Source organism: Rhamphochromis longiceps, linkage group LG2, assembly GCF_057381845.1.
Source record: "Rhamphochromis longiceps isolate RC_006_pf linkage group LG2, R_longiceps_female_GT1.1, whole genome shotgun sequence".
Lineage (NCBI taxonomy): Eukaryota > Metazoa > Chordata > Actinopteri > Cichliformes > Cichlidae > Rhamphochromis > Rhamphochromis longiceps.
Window position 1 is genome coordinate 39,272,739 of NC_140558.1, and position 27,356 is coordinate 39,300,094.

The 27,356-nt window shown below is 40.4% G+C and overlaps 2 protein-coding genes across 3 annotated transcripts in view; one reads left to right on the forward strand and one right to left on the reverse strand.

The window, feature by feature from the left end:
- Positions 1-102: 102 nt before the first annotated feature.
- Positions 103-5,008, reverse strand: tyw2 (tRNA wybutosine-synthesizing protein 2). Its single transcript, XM_085428346.1, has 7 exons — positions 4,844-5,008; positions 4,540-4,708; positions 4,239-4,437; positions 3,990-4,140; positions 3,792-3,901; positions 3,370-3,527; positions 103-2,978 (listed from the first exon to the last, which is right to left on the reverse strand). The coding sequence occupies exons 1-7, from the start codon at positions 4,894-4,896 to the stop codon at positions 2,613-2,615; spliced, it is 1,206 nt and encodes a 401-aa protein (XP_085284472.1). The 5' UTR covers positions 4,897-5,008; the 3' UTR covers positions 103-2,612.
- Positions 5,009-5,042: 34 nt separating this feature from the next.
- zdhhc9 (zDHHC palmitoyltransferase 9) overlaps positions 5,043-27,356 on the forward strand; it is a 31,891-nt gene continuing 9,577 nt past the window's right edge. The window contains exons 1-6 of one of the 2 annotated variants that reach the window (XM_085428365.1): positions 5,043-5,251; positions 18,180-18,340; positions 23,241-23,399; positions 25,850-25,987; positions 26,195-26,241; positions 26,902-27,006. In XM_085428365.1, the coding sequence (XP_085284491.1) occupies positions 5,223-5,251; positions 18,180-18,340; positions 23,241-23,399; positions 25,850-25,987; positions 26,195-26,241; positions 26,902-27,006 (639 nt within the window). In that variant the 5' untranslated portion in view covers positions 5,043-5,222. Of the gene's footprint in view, positions 5,252-8,606; positions 9,442-18,179; positions 18,341-23,240; positions 23,400-25,849; positions 25,988-26,194; positions 26,242-26,901; positions 27,007-27,356 lie in introns of those variants that run through there. The other variant, XM_085428358.1, reaches the window with a different exon arrangement.

Genomic DNA, 27,356 nt, shown 5'->3' on the forward strand with positions numbered 1-27,356 from the left:
AAAAAATGACAGCAGCTTTTAAGCCTGAAACACATGTCGTTTAAATAAAATAAAAACAACAACAACAAACTTTCAAAGTCCTTTTTGGAAGAAAACCCCTCCCCTTCCTGTTGTTTCATGTCTTATTTTACTGTAAAAGCCCAAAAAATGTTTACTTAGTAAACGCATTTTTGATTATAAGATTGAATTTATCACCACTTATCCCTGCATAAACTATTATTTAGGTTAATACGTTTTTCAGTACATGTAATGTTCTGTTTGTTTTCATGTCTGTTTGATAACTGGGCGGTGGTAGTGACCTCAATCTAAGGCAAACCTAATAAATCTATAGGATTAAAACAAGCTATGCTACCTTGCTAATCTAACTAGACCATGACTTTGATACATGTCAAGTGCTTCAATATTATTAACACATTTAAATACATAAATAAAGAGAAATAGGATGAAACAGACAGATAAAGAAGGATAAATGACACATTTGAGCACCACAAGCCAGATTAGCTTCATTGCCCCAGGGCATTGATTTCTCCAGGAAGGATGGACCCATCCATCCGTGCAGAACATATCCCCCAATTAAGGTTCAAATCTCTCGTATCAACTTAACTGGATTCAGACCACGTGCCTGCAAAAAGCCAAATCATATGATTCACATAACTTCTCAATGTATGAAAACTGCATTCTGCAGACATTTATTCAGGCTTTTCCTTTAATATGTCATGCATATAGGTCATGGTAGTAAAACATTCCCCCTTTAAAGCAAACAAAAAACAACAACAAGGAGGGTTGTGGATCTTCAATCATGGCAGATTTATGACTAATGCAGAATAACAGTGATAATAGTGTATTTGCTTTCCAATGCAGCCACCCTCAATGGTACTAGTAATCAAACACACCTGAGAAATAGTACAACACAACAATGAGCTGCTCTTTAGCAAGGCACAGCCTGACTGTTTAGCTGCTTGCACTGTGACACTGTGACTCTGGTGCACTCGTGAAAGGGATTGGGGATTGCAACTAATTCCCATGAACGAGGAATTTCCAGCGCCGGTCATAAGTCCCTTGCATAAAAGTGAGGCAGGAAACCTGAGGCCTGTACTACGTTCAAAGCAAGTTCACATCTCCATACATTAGCCACAAGATGAGGCAAACCTACGAAGGTGGTTATAAACTCAACATGTCAACCCAGTGTTTCTCATAATCCAGCTACGAGCATGTTCACATGCCAGAAGAGTGCATATTTTAAGATGAGCAAGGTAGAATATTAGAAACATATGAAGAAGTCAAATGCGTCTTGTAATACAGCCACTGCAGGCAAAGCAGCTGTATTAGGAACGTGCTGTATTACAAGATGTGTAAATTCAAAGATTAATCAATATTAAAGCTCCAGGACATTCAAGAGTCTCACATGACTACAACTGCATATTCTGTTAAATTAACCACCTACTGTTTGATGTGTGCAAGATGATTTTAAACCTTATTCTTTCTTTCATAGCAAGTTCAATGTAAGTAAATAAAAAAAAAAATTTAAACCAAAAAAAAAATTCAATTTAAAGATTGAGTGTTTAAAAAGAAGGCAGATAGATTTCTTAGTGCCCAGACATTTTCATCACTACACAAATGCATGGCGCCACCTCATCAGAACTCAGCACATCTGCACCTAAAGGAAAAAGGACAGTATTTTAAAGATCACAGTGTTAAAGGAGGCATCTACATCCACTGTCAACAAACCTAGAACCACCTAAAATGCATCTTGAGATCCGTTCCCAGATGCTTCAACCCCCACTCACAAATTGTCTGAGGTGACCTCAGTAGCTCACGTGACAGTTAAGTGGGACAGCGTCTTTCACACTTTGGCCCCAGTGAGTCAGGCCCTTTTTCACATGATTGGGTCAAGGATTCTCAGGACCGCCTCCAAGGGGATAATCCTAACTAGGGGTTAAATACCTGGGATTCTATAGCAGTTGTTTTAGAACTAAAGGTGCTTCCTGGATGAGAGACAAACGGTATTGATGAACCTAAAGACGCCCAGTTGTTTCCTTTCTAAGCACTCAAGACTACCATGTCCTGGATGACTGAGAACTTACACAAACATATTCAATTTAAACCTGTAATTTATGTGAGCTTATCAAGTACAAAGCTTTGTTGCTCTGTTCTAGGATTATATTACAATATTAAGGATTAGAAAAAACGCTTTAGAACTGCTTTCAGCTAACAGAAACAAAAACATATGACTACAGTTTCTCCTGAGCATCTACATTTCTTAATCGTGCTCACTGAGGAAAGACAAAAACTAGACCTTCCTTCTACCTGCGCACGTCCATGAGTCCATGGGCTTTTCCACAAGGTAAGGTCAGCAGCATAATTTAACCTGGCAACGCACCCAGAGTAAGAACTGAACCACCTTTGCAAGACTGGAGACCCAGGGTTAACCCCAAAGTTACGTTGCTAAGCCACAAATCCTGCTTTGTAGTACAGGCCTCTGGATAAATGATGGTTGCGGTTGGTTTGTCACAGCCTGACAAATGATTAAACCAGCTTGTGTAGGGTTTGGTTAGAAACGTCTGTTTGTTTAACACCACAGTGTCTGTTTAGTGTTTGTGATGATTACTTTCTCAGGAAGGCCTGCACTCCAAGTCCAGCACGACATGGTGAACATGAGGTGCATATGACTTAACGTGCTCGATGTGCTGGATATTTGTTGTCCACTGTGTACCACTGAAGTCTTTTAAAAGAGAAGCGAAGTGCTTTGCCGTGTCTTCGGCCCAGGCCTGCCACACCTCTCTGTCTGCTTTTTTCCCAGAAACCTTCTGGGGGGCATCGCCGGCTGTACTGTGCTGTACTGGTGAGGTAACGTTCTGGTGTATATGTAAAACGCCTCCTGTTGCTCTCCTGAGCAGTCGACAGGCGACAGACCAGCCGTCCTCAGAGCTTGGTATGAGACCCAGGTTCACTCGGTCAGCGACGCCACACAGCTGGAGCTGGAAAAACCAAAGTTAGACAAAAAGAGGTGATTACAAGAACCTGTATAGCGTATCTTTTTTTCTTAAAGCGGAATAAAAGGCAATTACATTTTTATAATAATGGTAAAAACTCAAACGAAACTTGCTGGTCACACTTGCTGATGATCATTTAATCAAGAGGATTTAATTAGCAGTGCCTGGCTGATACTTGGCTTCTTAATTAAGGATAAGTAAGGGTGTAGGTACGGCGCACAGTCCTGAGAAATCTATCTCATAGTTAAAATAGATATCGTTTTTATTAGAGGTGGACTTTCTCTGATGAAATAATCATTTCCCAAGGGACCAATCTAAAACTGTAGTATATAAACACCACATGCGGCATAAGTTATAACAAATCGATGAACTTTACTTGGCGATTATCTCCTTGGTGAATCGTGCAGCGGTCAGACACTCCATTTGCCTCGAGGTTTTTCTTTAGAGCTTCGACAGCGTTGGGGTTCCACTCACAAGCATGAACGTGACTGGCCTTTGCATGCACCAGATATGGGAGAGTGAAGTATCCAATACCTGAAGTAAGGCACAAATGGGAAAATTAAACAACAATATGCATCATAACTCGGTTGCTTTTAGGTAGCACACAGCTGTAAGAGCAATAGTACATGAGCAGTGAACTCAGCTGCACCTCCATTTGATTCAGAATTCAAGGAAACGACATCAGTCAGTAACTTTATTTCATATCTACTAAAATGGGTCCTTTTAACCTTCAAAAAGTTACATTTACCACAGATTCCTTTTATTGCAATCGTATAATATATTTTCCAGTTTTATTACCTGCATATAAATCCACTACAGTCTCCCCTCTGCAGTCAAATCCAGCCACCCGGAGCTTCTCTGTTATGTTTCCAGCCGAGAACATGCACTTGGTAACATCAAACTCATAACTGAAACAAATGTGAAGCACACATTTTCACACACATTTTAGTCTAATAAGCATGTCCCCAAGTGCTGAAATCTATGACTGATTATTACCTAATGCCATTGTCTACATGTTTGACCCAGCTGTGCTCTCCTAGCAGCATCGTCACCTCAGGAGATCTAAATCCATCTCTTGAAATCCTCCTGATCTTTGCTAGGCGCTTTGCTCCCAGTCCTCTGGCCACTGTGCTCCAAAGCTGTTGATCTAAATGAGTTAAAAAGTAGCCAGTGAGCCTCCTCATGAATTATTCTGTACATTTAGCGGTAAAGTAAAACGTGGTGCAGTTTGAGATCAGTAGCTACCCATGTTTTCCCATAATGGCAGAACAAAACAAGTGTCTCCCAGCAGGACTAGGTCTCCATGTCGCTGGAAACTGCGAGGGATGTCTCTCTTCAGCTCTTCTGTCCATCTTTCACCATGAGACTCCAACAGCTCCTGGAGGACTTTCTCCAGTTTACTACTACTCGCCCTTCCTTTCTCTTTTTTTGACTGCAGAGCAGACTGTGATGAAAGCAGGACAGAAATGAAAATATTCACAGAACAAAAAACAGCTATTACATTTTAAAGCTTGCTGTTAATAATAATTCGTTCAGCTTTAATTACCTTACTCCAAACTACTTCAAAATCATCATCTGAAGCCACAGTGGTCCTGAAAGACTGAAGATCGAGCTGGGACAAACAGGATGCTAAAATGGGCAGGAGGACTGTCCCATCTGAGTCTTTCACTAAACTCAAACTCAGGTCCAGAGCCCCTTTGGACTGTAGTGACCTCCTGTGAAATAAAATGCATGTTAAATATAATGTCAAAGTTATTTCAAACAGGCTGTTTGTTCAAATCAATCAGCTCCTTTTGATCTAATGCTAATTGCTAGCTGCCGTTGATAGCAATGACCAAATCGTGGATTACCTGAGCTTCTGAGCCTGACACTGAGGCACACGAAGGCATGGCACACTGTCCATCTGTAAACAAACAAATCAGCTCTATTTACGTTTAGATTACGATGCAAACAAAGACCAGATGCACGTCAACAACCGGGTAGAAGCTTCCCTACTAGACACAACCCGTGTTTCCAGTCGGACTGTTATGCCGGACGGACAACTCCGAAAACAAGCAGTTGATAAACCAAAAATATATTAACAAAAACAGCACCCGGCGAACACATTTTTAATATTTTTGTCTCTATTTCTTTTACTGCTAGAAAACTACAGCTTTTCCTCAATTAAACGAGGCCAAAAACCATTAAGTGATAGCCAGTTTTGGAGAAGTTGCTCACGGAGCCCAATAGATGGAGACAAAAGGAAGAGAAATCAGAGGGTAAGTTGCGGAAGGTAAAGCAACTTTAATGTAAAGCAGACTAAAAATCCTCCAGAATCAATCTAAAACTAATATCTATAATAAGATATAAAAATTCAACTGTTTGGGTTTATTCTTAGTGGGCCTTTATTTATGTTGTATTTGTGTAATATAGTCAAGTTATTTTGTAGGCGTTTACAAATGCAACAGACGCATCAGTAGACACGTGTACTCAAAGGCCACTTTATTAGGTACACTTTACTAGTACCCGCAGACCTTTGCAAACCTTCATGGCATAGATTCACCAAGGTGCAGGAAATATTTGTCAGATATTTTAGTTCATGTTGACATGATAGCGTCACACAGTTGCTGTTGATTTATTGGTTGCACATTCATGATAGGCTGTGGCATTTAAATGACGCTCACTTGGTACTAAAGGGTCCAAAGTGTGCCAAGAAAATGTCCCCCCACACCACCATTACCAGACTGAATGATTGATACAAGGCAGGATGGATCTATGCTTCCATGCTGTTCAAGCCAAATCCTCATCCTGTCATTTGAAGGACCAGGAACCGCTCTGTTGTCCAGTTTTAGCAAGTCCCTGCAAAATGTCACCTGCTTTTCTATTCTGATCGGAGTGGTACCCAGTTTGGTCTTCTGCTGCTGTAACCATCTGCTTCGCTGTTCAACATCTTGTGTTTGGAGATCCTCTTATGCAAAGCTTCGTGGTAACAAGTGTTTATTTGAATGGTTATTTGAGTTAATGTTGCCTTTCTGTTAGCTTGAAGCAGTCTGGCCATTGTCCTCTGACCTCTGGCATAAACCAGTGAACTGCCACTGACAGGATATTTTTTTCTTTTTCGGACCATTCTCTGTAAACCCTAGAGATGGCTCTGCAGCAAAATTCAATTTCTGAAATACTCAAATCACCCATCTGGCACCAACAACCATGCCACCTTCAAAGTCACTTAAACCACCTTTCTTCCTCATTCTTATGTTTGGTTTGAACTTCAGCAGGTCTTCTGGACCATGTCTACACGCCTAAATGCAGTTAAGTTTTTGCTAAACAAATTTAAGGACAAATTTGACTGCAAATTTAGGAAAATGATAGTATGCACCTGTGAGATGTCCAATGGCCAGGAATTCCAAATTTCTTCTATTAGCAGGGCTGCAGTCCCAAAAACAACTGCAGTTTGATATGAGTTGTAATAGCCTTTTGGAGTATGTGTTTGTTAGTGCCCAAAAGATGGAGGCAGTATTGGCATGCCTATCTCAGACAATTTTCCTTTTCTTCCGAGATTACGTTATCTGTCTATTAGTGTGTATGACGTTAGATCAGTCATGCCACCACTGAGCGTTCCCCTTAAAAAAGATCGGCCCTGTTTGACAGATCTAACGAAACGTGTCATCTGAATTTAAATTCAGACTTTAAGCTGTCTGCAGCTGGGGGTGCATTTGAACTTGAGAGGGCGGGTGGGTCAATGCTACATCTGACACATCAACCATCATCTCTGTGTTTGATGAGGTGTTGGAGATGTTATCAAAGCAGCATGAGTGAACTGAGGCAATATTGTAGCATTGTAACATATGATATATATACTATAATTTAAAAAATTGTTATATATTTGTTATATAAATATTCATTTGTTATATAAATAAAACACTAATAATTCTTATGAAGAAATACACATCTAATGAAAATGCTGTCCTTCTCCTGACTGTCTATGAGCACAATCGACAACATCTATTCAAAACTTAAAAACTCTATCAAACTATAATTATCCATAACTGTAAATTTGCAATTTTGCACATTTATATTAACCTGTAGATTTGCAATTTTTGTGCGTATCTCTACATATATGCTGTAGTATTGCATACTCTGTATATATTATCACTGTGACAGTGTTGCAACTACTTGCACTTTAAATTCTGATTACACCCACACATAAGCTACAAGATCTACACTGTTTTACTTATTACTACTTTCTTTTTAGTGTTTTTAGTTGTGTGAAGGGAACCTGCAAAGTAAGAATTTCATTACTCTGCGTAACCTTTTGTGTTTTGCAGTGTACATGACAATAAACTACTTGAATCTTGAATCTTAAATCAAGGAAGAGAGGTCATTGACATTAATCAGTCTGGAAAGGGTTACAAAGCCTCTTATAAGGCTTCGGACTCCAGCAAACAGCGAGAGCTTTAATCCACAAATGGATACACCTTGTAACTGTTAATGATTTCATAATCAGAAAGAGACGGAGCGAAAAATTGCATCCATGGGAGATCTCCAAGGAAAAAAACCACTACTTACCAAAAAGAACATATAGGCTCACCTCACATATGCCAAAAACATCTTGATGATCCCCAAGACTGTTGGGAAAATAAACGGTGGTCTATTAAGACAAAAGTTTAACTTTCTTGAAGGTTTACATCCTGTTACATCTGACATAAAGGTAGCACAGAATTTCATAAAGAGAGCATCATAACAAAAGTCAGACACGGTGGAGGTAGTGCCAGACCATCGTCTGAGGCTGCTTTTCTGCTTCAGGACCTGTTCGACTTGTTTTACTTGATGGAACCGTGAATTCTGCTCTCTACCAGAAAATCATGAAGGAGAATGTCAAGCTGTCAGTTTGTGCCCTGAAGCTTAGCGTACTTGGGTTATGCATCAGAAAAATGATCTGAAACACAGCTAGTCCACCTCTGAATGACTAAAATAAATAAACAAATAAGTAAAACTGAAGGTTATGGAGTGGCCAAGTCAAGGTCTGACCTTAGATGCTTTGGCGTGACCTTAAACACTTCATGTTGGAAAACCCTCCATGTGGAGGGTTTATTTATATATATATATATATATATATATATATATATATATATATATATATATGCATGCTTATATACTTTGCAATTAGCTTGAAACAGGTAAGTGTGAAAAATATGCCAAAAATAATAAATGAGGGCGGGGACAAAGAGTTTTTCACACCATTGTGCACACATGGTGTTAGAAATGCAAGCGTATTACTAATATAGCTTACGTACACAGTGCAACAATTCATGTGGTCAAATCTTCAAAATGTATCGGTTTGTTTTAGCCTGTCAAACTGTCATGTATGATGCAGAAGAAATAAGATCAAAAAAAGACCTCTGCATTGCTTATCTCTGCTCTCGTGGGGGATTAATCCCTCTGGTTTCCATTACCAATTAACTCCAATAAAACACTTCACGCTCTGCTCCCTTGGGCAATACGATAGGCGAGCAATTTAGCATATTAATGTGATCAAGACAGGACCTGTTCCTGTGTCCTTTGTTCCCTTTTTCTTTCACCTGTCCTGCCCCTTTAAGATTAGATATTTCAATCTAGGCGTGTTTCCTGCTACCATTGACTGAAACCGAGAGCTGGCAGGCTGTAGGGGGGGAAAGGCATATCCAAGAGCTTTACATATTCCTGGACACACTGGCGATTCTTTCTTATTTTTATTTTTCTTTAAATGAAGGCTGTTGAACCAGCAGTGCAGTCACAGTCTAACAGCCTGTTTGTGAAGACCCAGCAGCTGCTCGCCCGTAAAACCATTTATGATTGATCGAGATGACATGAATGTCAGTCGGTCAAGGTCCGCTCTTCCGATTGAAAAGCTGGATTTTCAGGTTTCTGGTGGGAATCATCTGCTGCACGCATTTGGATGAATTTCTCCTGATTTCCAGAGGTGCCCGGACCGTGAAGGGATTGAGGTTGTTTGAGCGGAGAGGGAGGCTCACTGTGGGAATGACATGCTGCAGTAAAGACGGGAAATAATATGGATTAGAAAACGCCGATGATGTGACTGCGACACTTTGAATGGTCAGAAAATGCTTCCCAGCCGCCACTTAGCGCACAAGTCTTTAATATCACTCATTAACTGGACTGTTTTTGACTAAATAGTATTTTGGGAAGGGGCTACATGTGCGCAGATCCCCTCCCGAGCCATCGGCGTATTGTCTGAATCCCTTTGCAGTATAAATACTTGTATTGACCCAAAGAAGCGCACACTGCTGATCTGAGAAGAGGACACCATGTCGGCGGTGATGATAACACGAAAGGTGCGAAAATGGGAGAAGCTCCCGGGGAAAAACACTTTCTGCTGCGACGGACGGGTGATGATGGCCCGGCAGAAGGGCGTCTTCTACCTGACCCTCTTCCTCATCACCGGGACCTGCGCCCTCTTCTTCGCTTTCGAGTAAGTCATACCCCGTGGCAAAGTTATCAGCTGCTCCAAAAAGTGTTTCCAACTCCCTTTAGGCTTCTTATGCCTTTTCCGGTTGCCAAAATATCACGTCTTATAGCCTTATCCAACATTTGTCAACTTTAGAGGTGCATAAAATCAGTATAAACTCACATAATAAATATTTTAGCTTCAATCAAAAACATCCATCACTGCTTAATTTACGTGTTAGAGATGTCCGCTCTGAGAATATAGGTTATTTGATCATGAAATGCATTAACAATTTATTTTGATTGATTGATCTGGAAAGCAGTATCCACCTTCTCAGAACTCAGAACTAGCTGAATATCCTAATGCATCACAAAGAGTAACGTAAAGTCCTCACCTTTGATTAGGTTAAATCACCAAATCAAGCTTTTACTGTTATCCTCATCTCAGTCATGTGTAGTTGATCTGAAAATGATTTCTTTAAGGGAGTATTGGATTTTTGTTACCTTTCTAAACCTACTTAATGGTAATGTGATCCTGGGCTCGGTGGTGGGCAGTAAATGTAACCTCCTTTTATGGTTTTCTTTTGTAACAGGCAACAATTTCACTTTGATAACCTCGTATTCGTGTCTTGTTGATCTAAATTCTCTTCCTGACAGAGAAGATGGTTATGACTGACCACATACTGAGTTGTTCAATATTTAATGACACAAGTCATTCAGCTTTGGTTTTGCGGCCCTTTTTTTTTGGTCTCAGCAGTTCTGTCCCAATCCACTACTTGCACAACCCATTGGACTCATCATCCAGGCAAGCACTGTCGACCTGCTCGGATGCTGCTGGTGAAGCCAGATCCCATCAGTTCATGCTGTACTGAGGAGTGCCTTTTAATAAAATGAAGAACATGGACGTGGCTCATAAAGCAGTGCTGCTTACACTTTCTGTCCACGTCCTTGTTATTTCCTCTTTTCTTTCTTGGTAGTTTTTAAATGACACACAGAACACAATGATTTGGCACAAAATCCTGCTGTGTAACACAGTAACCTCCGTTGACTGTGGGTGTGTATGCGGCTACCAGGCCAAATGGATTTGGAGCATAGTGGCGAGGAGAAGTAGCTGCTCTTGCATAGTGCCAGGCCCTTCCCGTCTCTGTCTGCCTGCACGTTAATGGCCTCTTGCTTTCCTCTGAGTCTGCACAGAAGGAGCTGTTGTCCGGCTCAGAGCACAGAGGGAAAAGGATGATACTGCTCACGCTGAGCATCCAGAGCTGGGAGGAGGCGTTATGATAACTGATAGCTAGAGGGTCGTTAACTTGCTATGTTCATATTACAGCACAATATAATTATCTTTCTGGGTGGGACAGCTACTGAAGTTGGGCCCGAGCAACATGGGGGTAATTGCTAAATTCAGTTACATGGCAACTTGATACATTGAAGCTATGACAGGGTGAAAGCCATCAGCAGAAAGGCTCTGAGGTATAATGCATTCACAAAATGCCAATTTAACTAGTGATAGAAGCATTAAAACACCAAGTCTAAGCTCTTTGCTATTGTAGAATTATTTGTCAGCTAGTGCGAGCGCTGTAAGTAACAGCTGTTTTCATAATTAATGCATCTGCTGTTGATTATGTTCATTTTCTGCATTTTCCAGAGTCTGAGACTGCTTGTTCAGAGTACTTATTTTATCTTAAAACCCGACTGAAAAACCTTCCCATCGCTTGTCACCCATAAATAAATAACAACTATTGCATAATCATGAAACTTAGCACAGACATTCAGGCTCCCCAAAAGAAACCAATTGTAATCCTCCAACTCCAAATCTTGAATCTCTATAAACAGATATTTGCATATGAATATCTAGAATCTGTTGGCAAAGACAAGAGTTTTGGTGATGGAGGTTTCCTGGTGTGGCAGGTATTGAGGAGTCATGTGTAAGACATGCAGAGAGACCACGTGGACAGCAAAAGAAAGGTGCATTCAATTGCACTTTCAAGGTCTCAAGATATATTTTGAAGATGACTCAACTTTCTTCTAGCCGCTTTAAGATAATCTGCATTCATAGTTGGAGACCAAATGGCATGAACCGTTGAGCACTCCCTCAGAAAACGCCTCTTAAGTTTCCCCCACTGGATGATGTCGTGATGATGTTCTAGCCACCACTGTGATTTGATTTCTGACTAAATCATTGCAAAACTGATCACATTTGTAACAGCTGCTGCTCTCTTTTGAAATGTCATCGTGTTAAGCTGCTAAACTAAGGCACGCTAGTGGATAAATATCTGTTAGGTTTGTCATTGTGAGTATAAATCAGTATGCTGACGTTAGGATTATCTGGCTCATTTTGTGCTAAAAATGGGAAAAAAAGGTATAAAACAGAAGCCAATAAATTATCAGTTAATCTGCAAAACTAATATTTGTTGAATTTCACTGCTCTAAAACACTAAAAACACTAAAAACAAACCAGTGATCAAAAATGTAATTTTTGTATAAAGGCTTGCAACACATTAAAGACTGTATTGCAGTCGATTGTGTGACGCTGCATCAGTATAATCAGCTAAGCTGCAACGTCTTGCTGTTTCTTTATCTTTGAGAATTCCTTCCTCACATGTGAGCTTAAGGTTGGGCAGTGTGCTGCACCGTGACGTTGATGGCAGAACAAGGGAGGGCAATGTCATGGCGTGAGCTGGCTAATATCCAAGACCAGGGGAGCAGACATCTCACTTTTATCATCAGCCACCGGCACCATGTGCAGGGAGACCCCTCCGTGTTTTAATTTGTGCTAAATTGCGGAAACCAGTGGCTGAGTACACAAATGGAAAGATGCATTAGGGACAAGTAAACAAATTAGTCACTGAAGAAATGGGCCCAGCCTTTTTAGTTTTCTTTTCCCTTGCTGGGCAGAATTTTAAGTCTTTACATCCTTACCTTATTGGATTTGTGCTGATCCTTTTTGCATATCTATTAAACTGGGTATTGCATTCAGTGTGTGTGTGTACAGAGGGCTTTAGCATGTACATATCTGCAGAAGGCTTACTTGCAGATAGATGTTTGCAGGTTTGGTTTCTATTTGCTGCTTTTTGTCAACGTGTGTGCATATGTGCATGCGGATTGCCACCTATGGATTTTGGAGGAAGGAACAAGAAACTGGAACATAAGGACAGTGTGTCATCTGTCTGTCCACCACAGGACACTTAACCACTAGGCCAGAAAACCATATGTGCATGACGATCTTCTTTTCTGGGTATCGGTGCTGTATGTGTGCAGTAATGGGAGCGATGCAGGAGAAGTAGGTATACAGGGATGAGCCTGCAGAGCGAGTGGCTGCAGTCAGAAGAGCTCTTGTAGTCAACCCCCCCAAGCCTCTCTCAGCATCTAACTCCACCCTGTCTCCCTGTTAACCAATCGGAAAGCGGCATCCGGCCAAGGCCAAATGAGCAATAACATGATTTATACCCTACTCAGAGTACGCGCTCCATTTACAGCAACCATGATCTAAAGGCTTTGTTCTCTGGAAGCTTCTCTATCAGAAGGAGAGAGCCGCTCCTCTGTGGAGGGTGGATTTTATAAATCTATAGCTCACAGCCTGCGAGCCTGCTTCATGCAAGGAAGGAAAGTCCACATTATATTTGCATAAATCTTGGGGTGGGGTTGAAGTAGATGCACTGCTATCAAAAATGTGACAGAGATACTGCTAAATAAACACATTTCTCATCAGTCTCAAGTTCACTTGCTAAATATTATATGACCCAACATCTGTGATCCTAACTTTAATCCCACTAAACGTTCCGTGACCCAGGCTCTAATGTTTCATCTCTCTCGTTTGGTATTTAAATGTTGCATAACAAGGACGACTGATTTAAGCCTGGCATCAGAGTATAGTGAGTGTAGTCTGGAGCTTCAGGTTCAGGGGGTGCAAGCTCCCATGACATCAGAGCAAGGACATGTATCATCTTTGTCTACCTGAAGCAGGAAATTCAGTCACGGCTTGATACCGCATACTAATGTATGAGGTGCTGATATCTGCATCGTTTGGATGACTCTTGAAATATTCTTAGATAAGAAGTAAATGTTAAGTGAGCTTTTGGATTTCGTCAGGCTTTCGTTTTTTTGAATATTTATGAGAATAGCATGAGCAGTTTTATTGCTGTGGGAAAAGCACGAGGATCCACGAAAGCTTTTCTGATATCGACTTGTTTCCTGCTTGTATCTTAAAAAGGAGAGAGGGCAAGCAGAGGTTGAGAGCTTTTGTTTTTTTTCCCTCAGCAGTGCCCTAGAAACAGCCAGGCACAGTCTGCAGATGTTTGTATGACAGAAGGCTGTTACTGAGGCCCACTGTTGAGCTGCCTGCACAGCAAGTGCATAATTCATTTGGAGTATGAGTCAAGCAGGCCTGCAACAGCTTACAGCTGTTAAGTATTAATAACGGAAGGGTTTGAAATGTTCGACAAAGGTAAAATGTCACGAGTCACTATGTGTGGCGTCGTAATCCCGGGTTCAGGGGCGGTGTGGCTGAGACGCTGAAGTGATTCTAATTTGGTGATATCACTACTTTAGGAGCTTTTCATCTCTGAGCTTGTGTCATTCTGAGTTAAGAAGGAACTAAACGTCTGCAGAAGACTCGCCTTAAAGCATCTAATGCCCACCCACACCAGGCACAGAAATGACAGTAGGAGCAGCAGTAGGTAGTTTATCTGTCTCCTGTGTAATGAGATTTAATTGTTTTATTTTAATGCCTTTATTGTCTTTTATGACCACCAGGTTTTTCCCTAAACGAGTTCCCTTTTATTAAACAAAGTTTATTCGGTGTAACTTCGGTAAAACTCGGGGTCTAATGCCCACTCTGTGATATTTGTTTAAGATTTAATTAGGGGCCAATAAATAATCCAAAGAACATACAGCAAGGCTTTATTTGCCTATTAAGTCAAGGGGTAAACTCAATTGTGATAATAGTTTTGTGCCATGGTTAATAAGATTACAGCCTTTGAATGTGATGTAGGCCTCCTCTGGGTCAATCAGTAACCAATATGAACTACTGCAACTTGTGCAAAAAAAATAAACACTGTAGAAACAAGAGGTTTTAGCATCTCATACCTTCATATAATTGGCAGTGGCACAATTTAAATTCCTTTGTTGTTGTTGTTATTATTATTTTTAATAAATTGGAAGAATGCAGGAATGGTTTAATACGCATATAAGGGGTGAGGTTAACAAATGTAATCTGGTTACATTTTGCCTTTTGTTATGCAGCACACACAGATAAGTGTGCAACTCATTAATTAGAAGACAATTTTGCTAAGAACTATGAGAACACAGTCTGTTTGGATTGTAATGGCAATGCATTTTCTTTATGTAGTACCTTTCAAAAACAAAGTTACAAAGTGCTTAACAAGATAAGATAAGAAACAGCAAATAAAACATCTAAGAGAAGGCAAAGGTCACTCAACATTTGGCTTAGGAATACTAGCAGCACAAGGAGGTAAAAAGTGAGGAATAAAGAAAATTAAAAATAAAACAACAGGTAATTAAAAGCTAGTAGAACGTAGATTGAAATTATAACTAGGAGAAGGCGATTAAACAATTGAGGTGGACAACATCGAAATAAACTTCAAATGGAGGCACAGAAAAAGCCTACTTTGAAAAAATATGTCTTTAAGAAGGATTTAAAAGACAAAAGTGAGCTTGGTGATCTGATCTCCTCGGGATGATTATCACGAAAAATGGGTTTCCTAACAGAAAAAGAGTGATCACCCTTGGTTCTCAGTCGAGACAGTGGGGTGACCAGCTTGGCCGAGGACCTTTTTTCATTATTCTTTTCTTATTTTCTGTAATAATCCAAAAGCCTACAGACAAATTCTACTGTGTATCAAGGGCGAGGTGTTTTCTAACTTCCTGGTTGGTTAAAAAACAAAACAAAACAAAAAGGCACTCTATTACAAATGTATTATCTCTAAAGGTAGTTCATGTATTTGTAGCATTTCAGTGTAATAGAAGGTATTGTAATGTATTCTCGATGAGCATTACATGAGATGAATTATACTACTGTTTATTTTGCTAAATATAAAGCAGTAGGTAAGCTTAGCTTTGCATAAAATTTAGATATTGTGGCATACCTGTCTCTGTACAAAGGTAAGGAAATCTGCCTTCTAGCACCTTTCAAGTTCATGAAATAATTTCCACACAGGTTGTTTTCACACCTTCACAAAGACATGCTGTTAGAATAGTAAACTGATATTTCATAAATATGAAGTAAGTTGGTTAAGGAAGAGGGTTTGTTAGCAACATGTGCGTGTCAGTTGACAGATATCCCCTCGTAGACGATCCAGTTTTTCCTGCTGCTTCTGTGGTGATTGGTGAACACGGAGTCACCAGAGTGGTGCCGTGACAGCTCCACCCTGCACAGCACAGGAAATTGTCACATCCAGGAAAGATAGGGGGGCTTGATGGGAAGCAATGATAGAGAAGCCTTCCTTGAATATGTTCCAGTTTACGGTTACGGGAATTGCACTTCATTGACAGACTGCAATCCCTCAGCCTGAATCCCGCTCTGTGCGGCCTCTGCACAAACGGCTGTGGGAAACACACCTCGCAGGCCTGCCAGTGGAAATTTCTATTGATTTGATCTCCGCTCCTTGTTTCCATTAATGTTTGAAATGCGCTGCCGGAAAACTGCTCAGACAAGTCAAGCAGGTGTGTGTGTGTGTGTTTGCTTTGTTGTCTTGTCAGAGCTCAGGTATGCTGACAGGGTTCATGTACGTGGTGACATTAAACAAGTCCGCTTTGTTCACTTTTAACTGTATGTCTGCATAGTGAGAACAGAAAACCGACCATGATGATGAAGCAAAACTGTGGGTGACACTGTAGTAGACGAGTAGCTGACATCCGGGCCACCTGTGTGAGGTTATCTGTGTTAAACAAATTAAATAAAACAGGCAAAAGCAATTTATTTTTTAATGGCTGCTGATTTCTCTCTCTTTTCCCCTTTTTGTTATATAACTGCAGCCACTTCAGGTTTAATTATGAGATCACAGATGTGCAATGGTGCCCCTATGTACAGATTTCTGTTATTGGCTTAGAGCGCATTGGATCGTATAGAAGAGCAACTCCGATCAGCAAAATTTGAACTAAGTCAACAACCGTCCACAGTATGAAAAATAAGAGTTTTACCCTCCATATTTTTCATGTGTTATAGGCTACTTGTTTTTGTTACAATAGAGTGTTGGCTATAACCAAATGTTAACTGTTTGGATATTCTTGTGTTGTATTTGAGTTTCAGTTTGTAGATTCTGATATTTGTTTTTAGTTTGTCCTCCTCGCTGTTGTCACTGCAATCATCCTGCACCTCATTTCTTTGTTGCTACCTTAGCAAATTTGTTGCTAGATTCAGCCGCTTTGTATAACCATTCACTGGATTTTATATTAGATGAAAAGGACTTGGCAGTAAACCACAAGACAGTAGCTTGCTGTTCTGTCGCAACCAACAGAAAAGTCCTCCTCGCACTTTTTTTATTGGTTTATTTATTTATTGGTTTTTTATTGGTTTATTTATTTATTGGTTTTTTATTGGTTTAGCAAGAAAAATAAGATAATAAAATAACACCTTCATTTATTTTATTTTTAAGCCCCATTTTTTTCCTTTATCGTGGGCTTTTTTACATTTTCTGTTTAATTTAGTGTAATGTTTGGCGCTTGTTTTATATTTTTATTATGCTGTATTGTTTTAAGATGTTTTTTTATGGTTTGGCTGCTGTAAAATAGTAATTTCCTAACTTTTGAGATAAATATGTTTCTTATGTTATTGTAACATAAAGCACTTGGTGCTTCTGATGTTCTCTCTAAGTGATAATTTTTGCCAAATTAGCAGCAAAGGCTGTGAACACTTATGTACATGTTTTGTTTTTTATTTTTAATAAATCTGCGTTAATTTCAAGCAAACTGTTTGTTCACTTTATCTTTATGGGGAATCGCATGTAGAGTTTTGAGGCGAGGCTGTAACATGACAAAATGTGGAGGTACTTTCCAGATGCACTGTATGCAGATGCTGTTTAATGGAACAAAAGAGAATACTGTGTAAATAAAGTGTAGTCTGGTGATCTTGTGTGTGGGCAGTTTTATGCGTGGCATGCTGAACTACAGTTAGTGTTCCTCAGTCCCTTAAAATCCTGTAGTGCAACATTAGAGCCACATTATGAATATATGATTTCAGCCTCAAGGGAGAGCGATGAGGCCATAGAGTTAAACTATTAATAACTGCGTGTGGAAGCCTTTTTGCTGCTGCTGCGCTCTTCTGTTGCAGCACTTTGCATTGCAGCTCACATCTGTTATCAGATTGTGCAGCCGGCCCTTTTGGAGGAGCCCAGCTGGCTCTAATCTCAATGGCCTGGCAAATGGATCCACGCTTCTCCACTAGTACAGAAGGTGTAGGGAGTGCAGCATCGTGTTATTTATTCAAGGCCACGACTTCGGTCTTGTGGTTCGTGACCTTATGCTCTGAACACCAGTTAAAAATATGTGTGGTGTTGTTTTGTTGTGTCCTCTGTGCTCATGGCTTTCCTGAGAGTGCTCTGCCGCTTCTCTTAAGATTATCCGTAGTTATCATGTATTACTATGATGGAGAAATGTAGAACAGGATTTCTTTAATTAATTAATGTGAGAAAAACATGTTTTTCCTCAATCCTGTATGATGTCAAGTTTGCAGATGCGAATATGTAGAAAAGAAAGCAGCTGTTGTGTGCACATTATTTTAAAAACACTTTTCTTTTTCTTGTGCAGATGTCCGTACCTGGCTGTTCATCTTTGTCCCGCCATCCCAGTTTTTGCTGTCCTGCTGTTCCTTTTCGTTATGGCCATGCTGTTGAGGACCAGCTTCAGTGACCCCGGGGTGCTACCGAGGGCCCTTCCGGAAGAGGCTACATTCATTGAGATGGAAATTGGTAAGTTACAGGATTTGCGGACAGACACTCTCCACTGCTTCCCTTATAACTTCATGTGAAAAAGGTTTTCACAGGACTCTATGCTGTCCTATGAAAAATTAAGTACACCCTTACTGCAGGTGATTAAATGATCAACAGCAAGTGTGGGTATCTCTGTAAAAGCACAAGATTTGTAAGTCTGCTGGTCTGGAAAATTCAGGTGTGTGTTTTAACACAATGCCGATGCTCCCAGTAGTGGACTTTGCAGCAAATTCGCTCCAAGGTCAGACTGTGCAATGCTAAGAGAAACTAAAAAAAACCCCAAAACAAAGTCCAAGAGCTACATCTCAGGCCTTAGTCACCTTAGTTAGATATTAAAGTTCATAACAGCCCAATCAGACAAAGACTGAAGAAGTATGGCTTGTTTGGAAGTGATGCCAAGAGTTAGCTTCTTCTGACTAAAACCACAGCAGCACAGCTTTAGCTTGCATCAGCATAAACCTCAAGACCTCTAGAACTATGTCCTTTAAGGTGACCGACATAGAGATGTTTGGCCATAAAGTGCAAAGAGTGCCAAAGACCAAACCCAGCACTTCATACCATTTGTGGGCTGGGCACTTGTGGGTAGCGTGGCTGAGCGGTCTAAGGCTAGTCTCTCTGGAGGCGTGGGTTCGAATCCCACCGCTGCCATTATTGGGGACAGGGATAGCTCATTAGGTAGAGTGTTCGCCCCATGATTGGAAGGTCGGGGGTTGAAATCCACTGAACGGCTATCCTGAGGCAAGCTGGATTGGTACTCCTTCGATGAGTGAATGGGTTAATGCAGAAGACTAAACAATTTCCTACAGGATTAATAAAGTATACATTTATTATTATCATTGTTATTCTGGAGTCAAATGTGATGCCTGACAGCTAAAGCTGGGCTGAAAGTGGGGCCTTCATCAGGACAAAGATCCCAAGCAGAGCGGCAAATCTACAAGTGAATGGCTGAAGAAGAAATAAAAAATCAAGGTGTTGCAATAGCCCGGTCAAAGTTTTGTTTGATCACATTTGATTAAAAGCGATATCACCATTATTACCATTATCTTATCCACATGTTTCTCAGTCTGGACTAAATTGTTTGCAACATGGCTTTGCCCACTTCTAACAATTGAGAAGAGCTCAGGGATAAACACAAACACAGGAAACTGTTAAAGGAAACAGTGTTTACATCTACAGAAGAATGTCAACACTCTAGATCAAGAAGATAGAGCAGCGTTTATGTCTTTTAAATACCAGTTTAAATTGCAGCTTTGACAAATCCTTAACAGCCTGACAAGACCACATGCTATGCAATTGGGTTTATTTGTACTATTACAAGTAAGTTATCTTGAGCACTACCTGTCACTAGCAAACAATGGAGAGACACGACCAGTGACTAGCTGTGTAGCATTTAGCAGCTAAAGAGCCTCAGGCACAGCTGAAAACTAAAGGCTGAGCCTAAAGAGGAGCAAGAACCTGACCTACATTTGGCAGGTAAACACAAGCACGACTCCATGTGAACAGTATTGTTGCTAATTAAGAAACGAACAAGGTTTTTTGTTGCTAGTGCCAGTTGTAGGTGTAGTTGCAGATTTAATTATATTTTTGGGAATGTTTGAAGAGGCTTTATTTGCATGAAATACACTCATTAGTCACTTTGTTAGTTATACGTTGCTAGCACCAGATTGGGGCCTTTAAGGATCAATGTGTTGACAGATGGTCTTCTGCATGTTTATGGTTATTTGAGTTACTGTTGCCTTACTATCACCTTGAAGGAGTCTGGCCATTGTCCTCTGACATAAATGTGGTATTTATGCCCGAAAAACTGCTCTTTTTCAGGGGGTCTTTCTTTGTTGTACAGATGTTCGTACAGGAACATCAGCAGTTTCTGAAATACTCAGAGCGCCCACTCTGGTATCAACGACCACGCCACTTTCAAAGTCACTTAAAAAAATCTTACTTACCCATTCTGGTGCTAGACCTTGTAACCAGGTCTACCCCTCTGCACTGGAGTTCCTGCTGTGTGATTGACTAGATATTTGTATTAGTGAGCAATTGAACAGGTGTATTCTGGTATCTTTTCAAACCTTTGGCTTTTGACACAAATTTCAAAAATACAGTGGCTACGTGATTGTAAAGTTTTTATTATTTAAAAAAACCTCAAAGTAATAAATAGTAAAAAGTAGCATGTGACCTCACCTTGCCAGGTGTGGCAGTCCAGCGCCTGCCCTTGTAAGCAGAGCTATTCAGTATCAGTGCTGATAATGCCATAGTCACAAGTCTCTTATCTAGATACATTTAAATGTTTAGTCAGCGACGTGTCTAGTGGTTATTGCAGCTCAGGTGCTTTTACATCGTTGTCATCCAGGGTGTTGCACACAGCGGCGCGTGTCTGTGTGTCAAAGGACACCCAGAGGTGTGGATTGCAAACTAGGTGGAAGTAGTTAAAGTATTTAGGAGGGATAAAATATTTCACTATATATGTTTGCTAAACAGTGAGCAGACAGCCTCAATCTGCTGGTTTATTTATTCTTGTTATACTTTAGATTGCTAAAAGTTGGGTGTGCTCATCCACAAATGTAGAGCTTAGTTTAAAATACAGTTTTTCACAGTATCCAAAACATACAACACTCTTAGAAAAGAGAAATTGCCCTTTGTTCTTTATGATTTTTTTTTTTTTGTATTTTCATGCTGCTATATTTGTTTAGTATCCAGTGCTCTCTCTTTGCCTCCCTCCCTCCCCGTGTGGCTGCTCAATGTTCTTTGTCTCTGTTAAAGATTCACAGCATCCTTCAGCCAGCGTGCGTGTTCCCTCGCTCTGTGTACGAAGCATGGGCGTGGACCGGTCTCTTTTGAGGACAGATTAGGCTTATAAAAAAAGGCTAGGGCACTCGGCTCTCTGGGATTGGGTTAGCTGGCATCAAGTGCTGCTGTCATCATGACCGTGACTCATCGTGCTCGTTCGATGATGCTGATGGAGAACCTGAAACGCATGCATGTTTGTGCTGTTAGCTCTGAAACAATTAGTCAAAGGATGGAAAATTCGCTGCCTATTTTAGTGATCTATTACTCATTTGAGTCATTTCTTTACGCAACAATACCACATCGATCCTCTGGTGATGTTTCGTCGCTTTAATTTGTCTTGAGTGACAAACACCAAACTAATTTACTGGGTGGTTCATATTCAGTTTTTATTAGCTTTTTTTTCTCTCTCTCAGTGAACAATTGTGATTTTTACATTTCAGATTGAATAGACAAGTTATAAAATGTTAATTAGTGAGCTTTCGAGGTGCAGGAATGTGGCGTTCGAGTTGTTGATAGTTGCTACCCTGTGTTTCAGTCTTTATAGTACCACAAACTAAGCATCTGTTTGTGGTAGTTTCATTTCAAATATGCTGCCAGCAGTGTCAGTTTTCTTTAACCTGAGGTAAAAAATAATAATTTCTGTACTTCCGAAAAGGTAAATCTATACCTTTAAATAACCTCACTGGACATCCCCTCTTTTGCAGCAGACTTGCTTTATGTTTTCTTTGACCTTGTATGTATCCTCTCACAGCATTCCCAAAGCCTTGTACCTTTCCACATAAGACATCTCGGCAACCTTCTTCAAATATGAAGCTGTTATTGACATAAACACTATTTAAGCAGGTCACATGACCGCATTATGCCAGCTTAAATTACGCAGTTTGGTACCAACTTCATCAGCCCACACCTTCAGATATTAAACAGTATGTTTTTATGTGTTAGGATGGCTGTTGTAAGTGTGGGAGTGCTAAAAGCCAGTTGAGCAAGCGAGCAGGGATGTTAAAGAAGCCTCTGCAGCCCCGATGCTCTGTCCCTTCTGCCTGTTAGCAGCAGTCCCCAGGGGGAAAGCTAATACGAGGAGAGGCATCTTCTCGGAATATATAATGCCACGAGCAGATTGAGCTTTGCACTCACAGGGAGTGGCATCATTCCCTGTGAGTGGTGACTCATAAATTTATTCTTCACTACTTTATCCTGAAAGCCACTAAATCCCACATTCTGTGGGTGCATGATGCCAAGTATTTGTTGCTGTCACAATCTATGAATTTATGTCCCAGGGATGTTTTTAATAGAAGCCTGAAAATGTGCTCGTTTCACTGATTTATTTGTGCAGAAACTGCTTTGTTTTACTTAAGAGATCTTCATTTAGGACTCTATACAAATGATAAGTATGCATTTTAGGCTTTTGCCCCTTAGCATCTCTGAACACTTTCTAAAACCCAGATAATTTCATTTCCACAGAAAGCACTTTTTAAAAAAAAAAATCTTAATGAATCCCCAGGAAGTCAAATAAGTACGCTTTCTCTTTTCCATTAACTCCACATTCACGCCTGTCCACTGCGACATGTTAATGGTAGATTTCTTCCTCGCAGCTACTCTGCGGGGTTATTCAACTGTGTGATCATCGGCTTGCACGTATAATCTCCAGATCCCGGAGTGTAAGATAATCAGAAACATCCAAATTGTCACAAACAAACAGTATGTCAGAATTCATTTGTTTGATAGCTGCTGTGCAGGCATAAGATTACTGTGAAATATGGCCATTCCAGTGATAGGAAGCTGTCCAAATGGAGAAAGATATGGTGCTTTATAGTTGCAAATAAAAAATATTGACAGTTAAACAGCCCACCTATACTGTACTGAGCGACAGTTCTTGGTGAATGACATCCTCAAGGTTCAGCTGTCGTGATTTATGTCACTAATTCTCACATTAGAGCTCCTGTCCAATGCAATCCAATGCACAAATCATGTTTAACACTGTCTGAGGATTTCATTTGTTGCTGTGTTGTGCTGACTGTGATTAAATATGATCTCTTAGAGTAATTTATATTATGTCATCCACATTGATTTAATGTTTTTCTGTTCGCTTCCACAGAGGCTGCCAATGGGAACGTCCCCGCAGGGCAGCGACCCCCGCCCCGAATCCGCAACGTTCAGATCAATAATCAGATCGTCAAGCTCAAGTACTGCTACACGTGCAAGATCTTCCGACCACCTCGAGCGTCCCACTGCAGCATCTGCGACAACTGCGTCGGTAAGAAGTCTCATCTGATCTGCCGTCGTTTGTTACGCTGCTCAGAAAGGCTTCACAAAAGGAGAAAGATGAGATGGGTTTATTTCAGGCGTGCAGAAATAGAAAGGTGAGCAAGGAGAAAAATAGCTCGCTGACATGATGGCGATTACTGATGCCTCATCCTTAATTACCTCCGTGCATTCGTTTGTCACGGTGAAAAAAAGAAATGTTAGCTTTATAAATATACGCAGAAGCGGACGGGATGTAAAAGTTTTAGAAAAACATTCGTGAGGGGATTTATTTTTATTTTTTAGAATGCCCTTTAAGTTTTGAAGGCCGTGAATTTGTGGTGCATTGTGATGCTTTGTGACGTGACGCGTGTGTGTAGCTGTGTCATCTCACAGCTCTGCAGATTAGCAGTGATTTGGTAGCCGATGAATGAAGAATGCGTTTGAAGGGAGCGTAGACTCACAGGCGACGGGAGAGGAGACAGTGGAGGCTCAGTGAGGAAATAAGTGCTCAGTCATTGTGAACACTGGTTCATCTGTGTCCACCTGCTGTAGAAACGCACACACTCCCAGCGCTAGCATTACACAACTGCATTCCTGTGACCCTCTTTTACTGCAGAGGTTTTTGTTCCCTCCTCACCTTAACTTTGCTCATACTGATGGAAGTCTCAGAGAGAAAACAGCCACTCCACTATTATAAGATGCAAATGCACAGTTTTGTAGTCCTGCACATAAAGTCTGGGGTGAAGGTGTTGGTCTCTGAATAACTGCACATATTTTATTCAGTGACTCACGCTGCAAAAAGAAAAAGAATATGTGAGACTTTTAATCAAGTTTAAGTGCTTATAGATTTATTATGGAGTGAACAGTGTGGATGATTGTTATGCTGCTGCACTCCATATGCAACCTACAAATCTGGGGCAATCAAAGTAAACACAATATGCATAAATGGAAGCTGATGTTTGTCCATATGAAATGGTCTTTTTACACTTGTTTGCTGTTTTGTTTGCATCCCAATAACTGCTAAAATCTATCTTTTACCTGAGCTACTTTTCTGTCTGCTTATATTGTCTTTGGGTTTCAGTAGGGATGCATCTATATATCACTTTGGCCAGTTTGTTAGGTACACCTGTTCAACTGCTTGTTAACATAAATATCAAATAAGCCTGTCACGTGGCGGCACCACGATGCTTTCATCTATTAGAAAATGGTCAAAATGAGCTGTGGAGGTTCAAACTGAGATGAGAACAAAGAATAAAGGCGATTTAAGGTCAGAAAATGAGAAAATATAGAAGTTCTCTTTGCATAAATGACTTATGGATAAGTGACTTATAGTCTTGCCAGATGTCAGGGGAGAGTGTTTCACGCTGACAGGAAGGCAGCAGTAACTCAAATAACTAATAATTACAATCAAGGTATGCAGAAGAACAACTCTGAAAACACAACTCATTGAACCTTGAAGCAGACGGGCTACAGCAGCAGAAGAACACACTGGGTGCTACTCCTGTCAGCTACGAACAGGATACCGAGGCAACAATTTGCACAGGCAAACCAAAACTGGGCAGGAGAAGACTGGAAAAACATTGGCACAATTTCTGCTTTGATATTTAGATGATATGGTCAGAGTTTGGTTAAATGACATGAAAGCATGGATCCATCCTGCCAATCCAACAGAGCACCTTTGGAATATGGTGGAATGGGAGATTTAGGATTTGTGCTAATGTAACAGACTATTTACCATCGTAGATTAGCTGAGGGTTTTGGTTTTAGTGGGTAAAAAAGTGCTAGAGTGAAAGTTTTGAGATCACCACAAACATTAGCTTTCATCCTCTGTGCGTCTGTACTAAATTTCACGATTATCCCTCCATTACGAGTTAAGACATTTCAGTGAGAGTCATGCTACTCATATGCGTTTTATACACTCCTATCATTCCTTTCCAGCTCGTTGCTTTACATTTAGCGACTACTTTATCCCAAAACAGCTGGAATACAAATATAGTCATCTTGGGTCAACATTTGCATTGTGTTCCTTAAATATAACAATCATCCACGGGTCCACTTGAATCTACAAACCGGTTCACATCCTGTCTGTTTGCCTCCGTGTTTACTTGATATTGTTGTGAAACTTCATCTGGGGATTGCAGCGGTGTCGGCTGCGGAGGAAAGTTTAAAGTAAGATGTTTACTTTCATTGTCCATTTGACCCTGCCCTGCTTTCATATGGCTCTCCTCCAGCTGATAGAGGAGCAGCCACAAAGAGGAAGCGATCACTATATTTAGATTCAGAAGCTGAGGCATAAAGCAGCCTTTGACTGAAAGACTGTTATTGAAATTTGTGTATTTTTAACATTCCTTTGATTCCCAAAATTGTCTACTCTCCAAGAAGGCTTGTTTTTCAGGTTCTGGAACATTTTACATATTTATAGTTCCCCTTTTGTTCTTTTTTTCTTCTTCTTTCCCTCAGACCGTTTTGATCACCACTGTCCATGGGTGGGCAACTGCGTGGGCAAGAGAAACTACAGATACTTCTACCTGTTCACCCTGTCACTCTCCCTGCTCACCATTTATATCTTCACCTTTGACATCGTCCACGTGGTCATGCGTAAGTATCCTGTCATTCAACTGGCCAATCAGAGAGAACACATGAGCCTAATCTGTAGCCACACCACATCATCCTGCTTCCTTCTTTTACTGAACATAGGATGAGACAGACAAACTGAAAGAGTATTTCTTCATATGGATGATAAGCTCTGGGTTTATTACCTTAATAACAATAATGACCTTGTAATTTCTGTTTCCCTGTCCACAGGCTCAATGAATGGTGGCTTTTTGAACACTTTGAAGGAAACACCTGGAACATATCCTTTAAAACTGAGTGTGTGGGTGATATGTTTGCTGGATTTTCATGAACACCAAAAACTGTACAGCCTTTGCCCAACCTTAGCATAGCTAAGTTAACAGAACTCTCATTACTTGAATGACAAAAACTAATCCTGCAATTGAAGATAAGCCGCTAAACTGTGACAAATAAAAAGAAAAAAATTACAACTTGCTCATATTTTGCACAGACCCTTCTGCAAGATTCTCATTATAAAATAATTCACCTGGAAACACTCTAAAATCATCCTGAGACTGTGGCATCAGGCCACACACTGGGATAATCTTAGGCTTGTAGTTACCTAGCTACAGCCCGTTAAAACCTGCAGATTCATTGATGAGAGGCAAGAAATAAGTGTCTGTTTATCTGCCTTTTCTCATGTTACAGAAATATTAGAAATTTTAATGGAAAAAAATCTTTAAAGTTGTTTTAATTAAGTTATTTCTAAATGGTCTTATTTTTTCTCCTTTTTGCACAGTTAGAAGGTAAAACCGCTTCTTTCATCGCTCTGTGTTCTTCCACTGACATTCACTGCCTTTAATCATGTTACATAATTTTTTTTGCTACGCTGTCTGCGGTTTAATCAGTAACCTCGAGTCAGCCAGAAACATCTGTTACTGTTTTCTTAACTGGAGCTCACTGTGCTGGAGGTGCTGGTGTGTTTCTTCACCCTGTGGTCAGTGGTGGGACTGACTGGCTTCCATACCTACCTGATTTCTCTCAACCAGACCACCAACGAGGATGTAAGTACTTTTTTTATTCTTGTTGTTTTTTGTTGAATAACTGCTCAGGTCTACAGTTCATTTTGGTTCGAGTCGAGTCTCAGTCAGTCCATTCTTTATTATTTATTATTATTTATTGTTTTCATAAAAAATGAAGATGGAAAATGACAGATGAACTCCTGAAATAATTAGGCAGCAATTGCTTTATGAGCGCACATACAACATTGGTTCCCCTGTACCCATAAAAGACTAAAACAACTGAGAGTGAGAAAACTGGGAACTCTGCATGCTCATATGGTTCGACATTTCAGTTACAAGGCAGGTCCCAGCTAAAGCATCTCGTGCTCTGTCATCTTTTTTCACTGGAATGG

What these genes read in the sequence shown, in the direction of transcription:
- tyw2 (XM_085428346.1), bottom strand. Translation starts at nt 4,896, where the DNA reads ATGGACAGTGTGCCATGCCTTCGTGTGCCTCAGTGTCAGGCTCAGAAG. An exon ending in TTGAAGTAGTTTGGAGTAAG is followed by an intron (nt 4,438 to 4,539) that starts GTAATTAAAGCT and finishes CTTTCATCACAG; the next exon opens with TCTGCTCTGCAGTCAAAAAA. An exon ending in TGTAGTGGATTTATATGCAG is followed by an intron (nt 3,528 to 3,791) that starts GTAATAAAACTG and finishes GCCTTACTTCAG; the next exon opens with GTATTGGATACTTCACTCTC.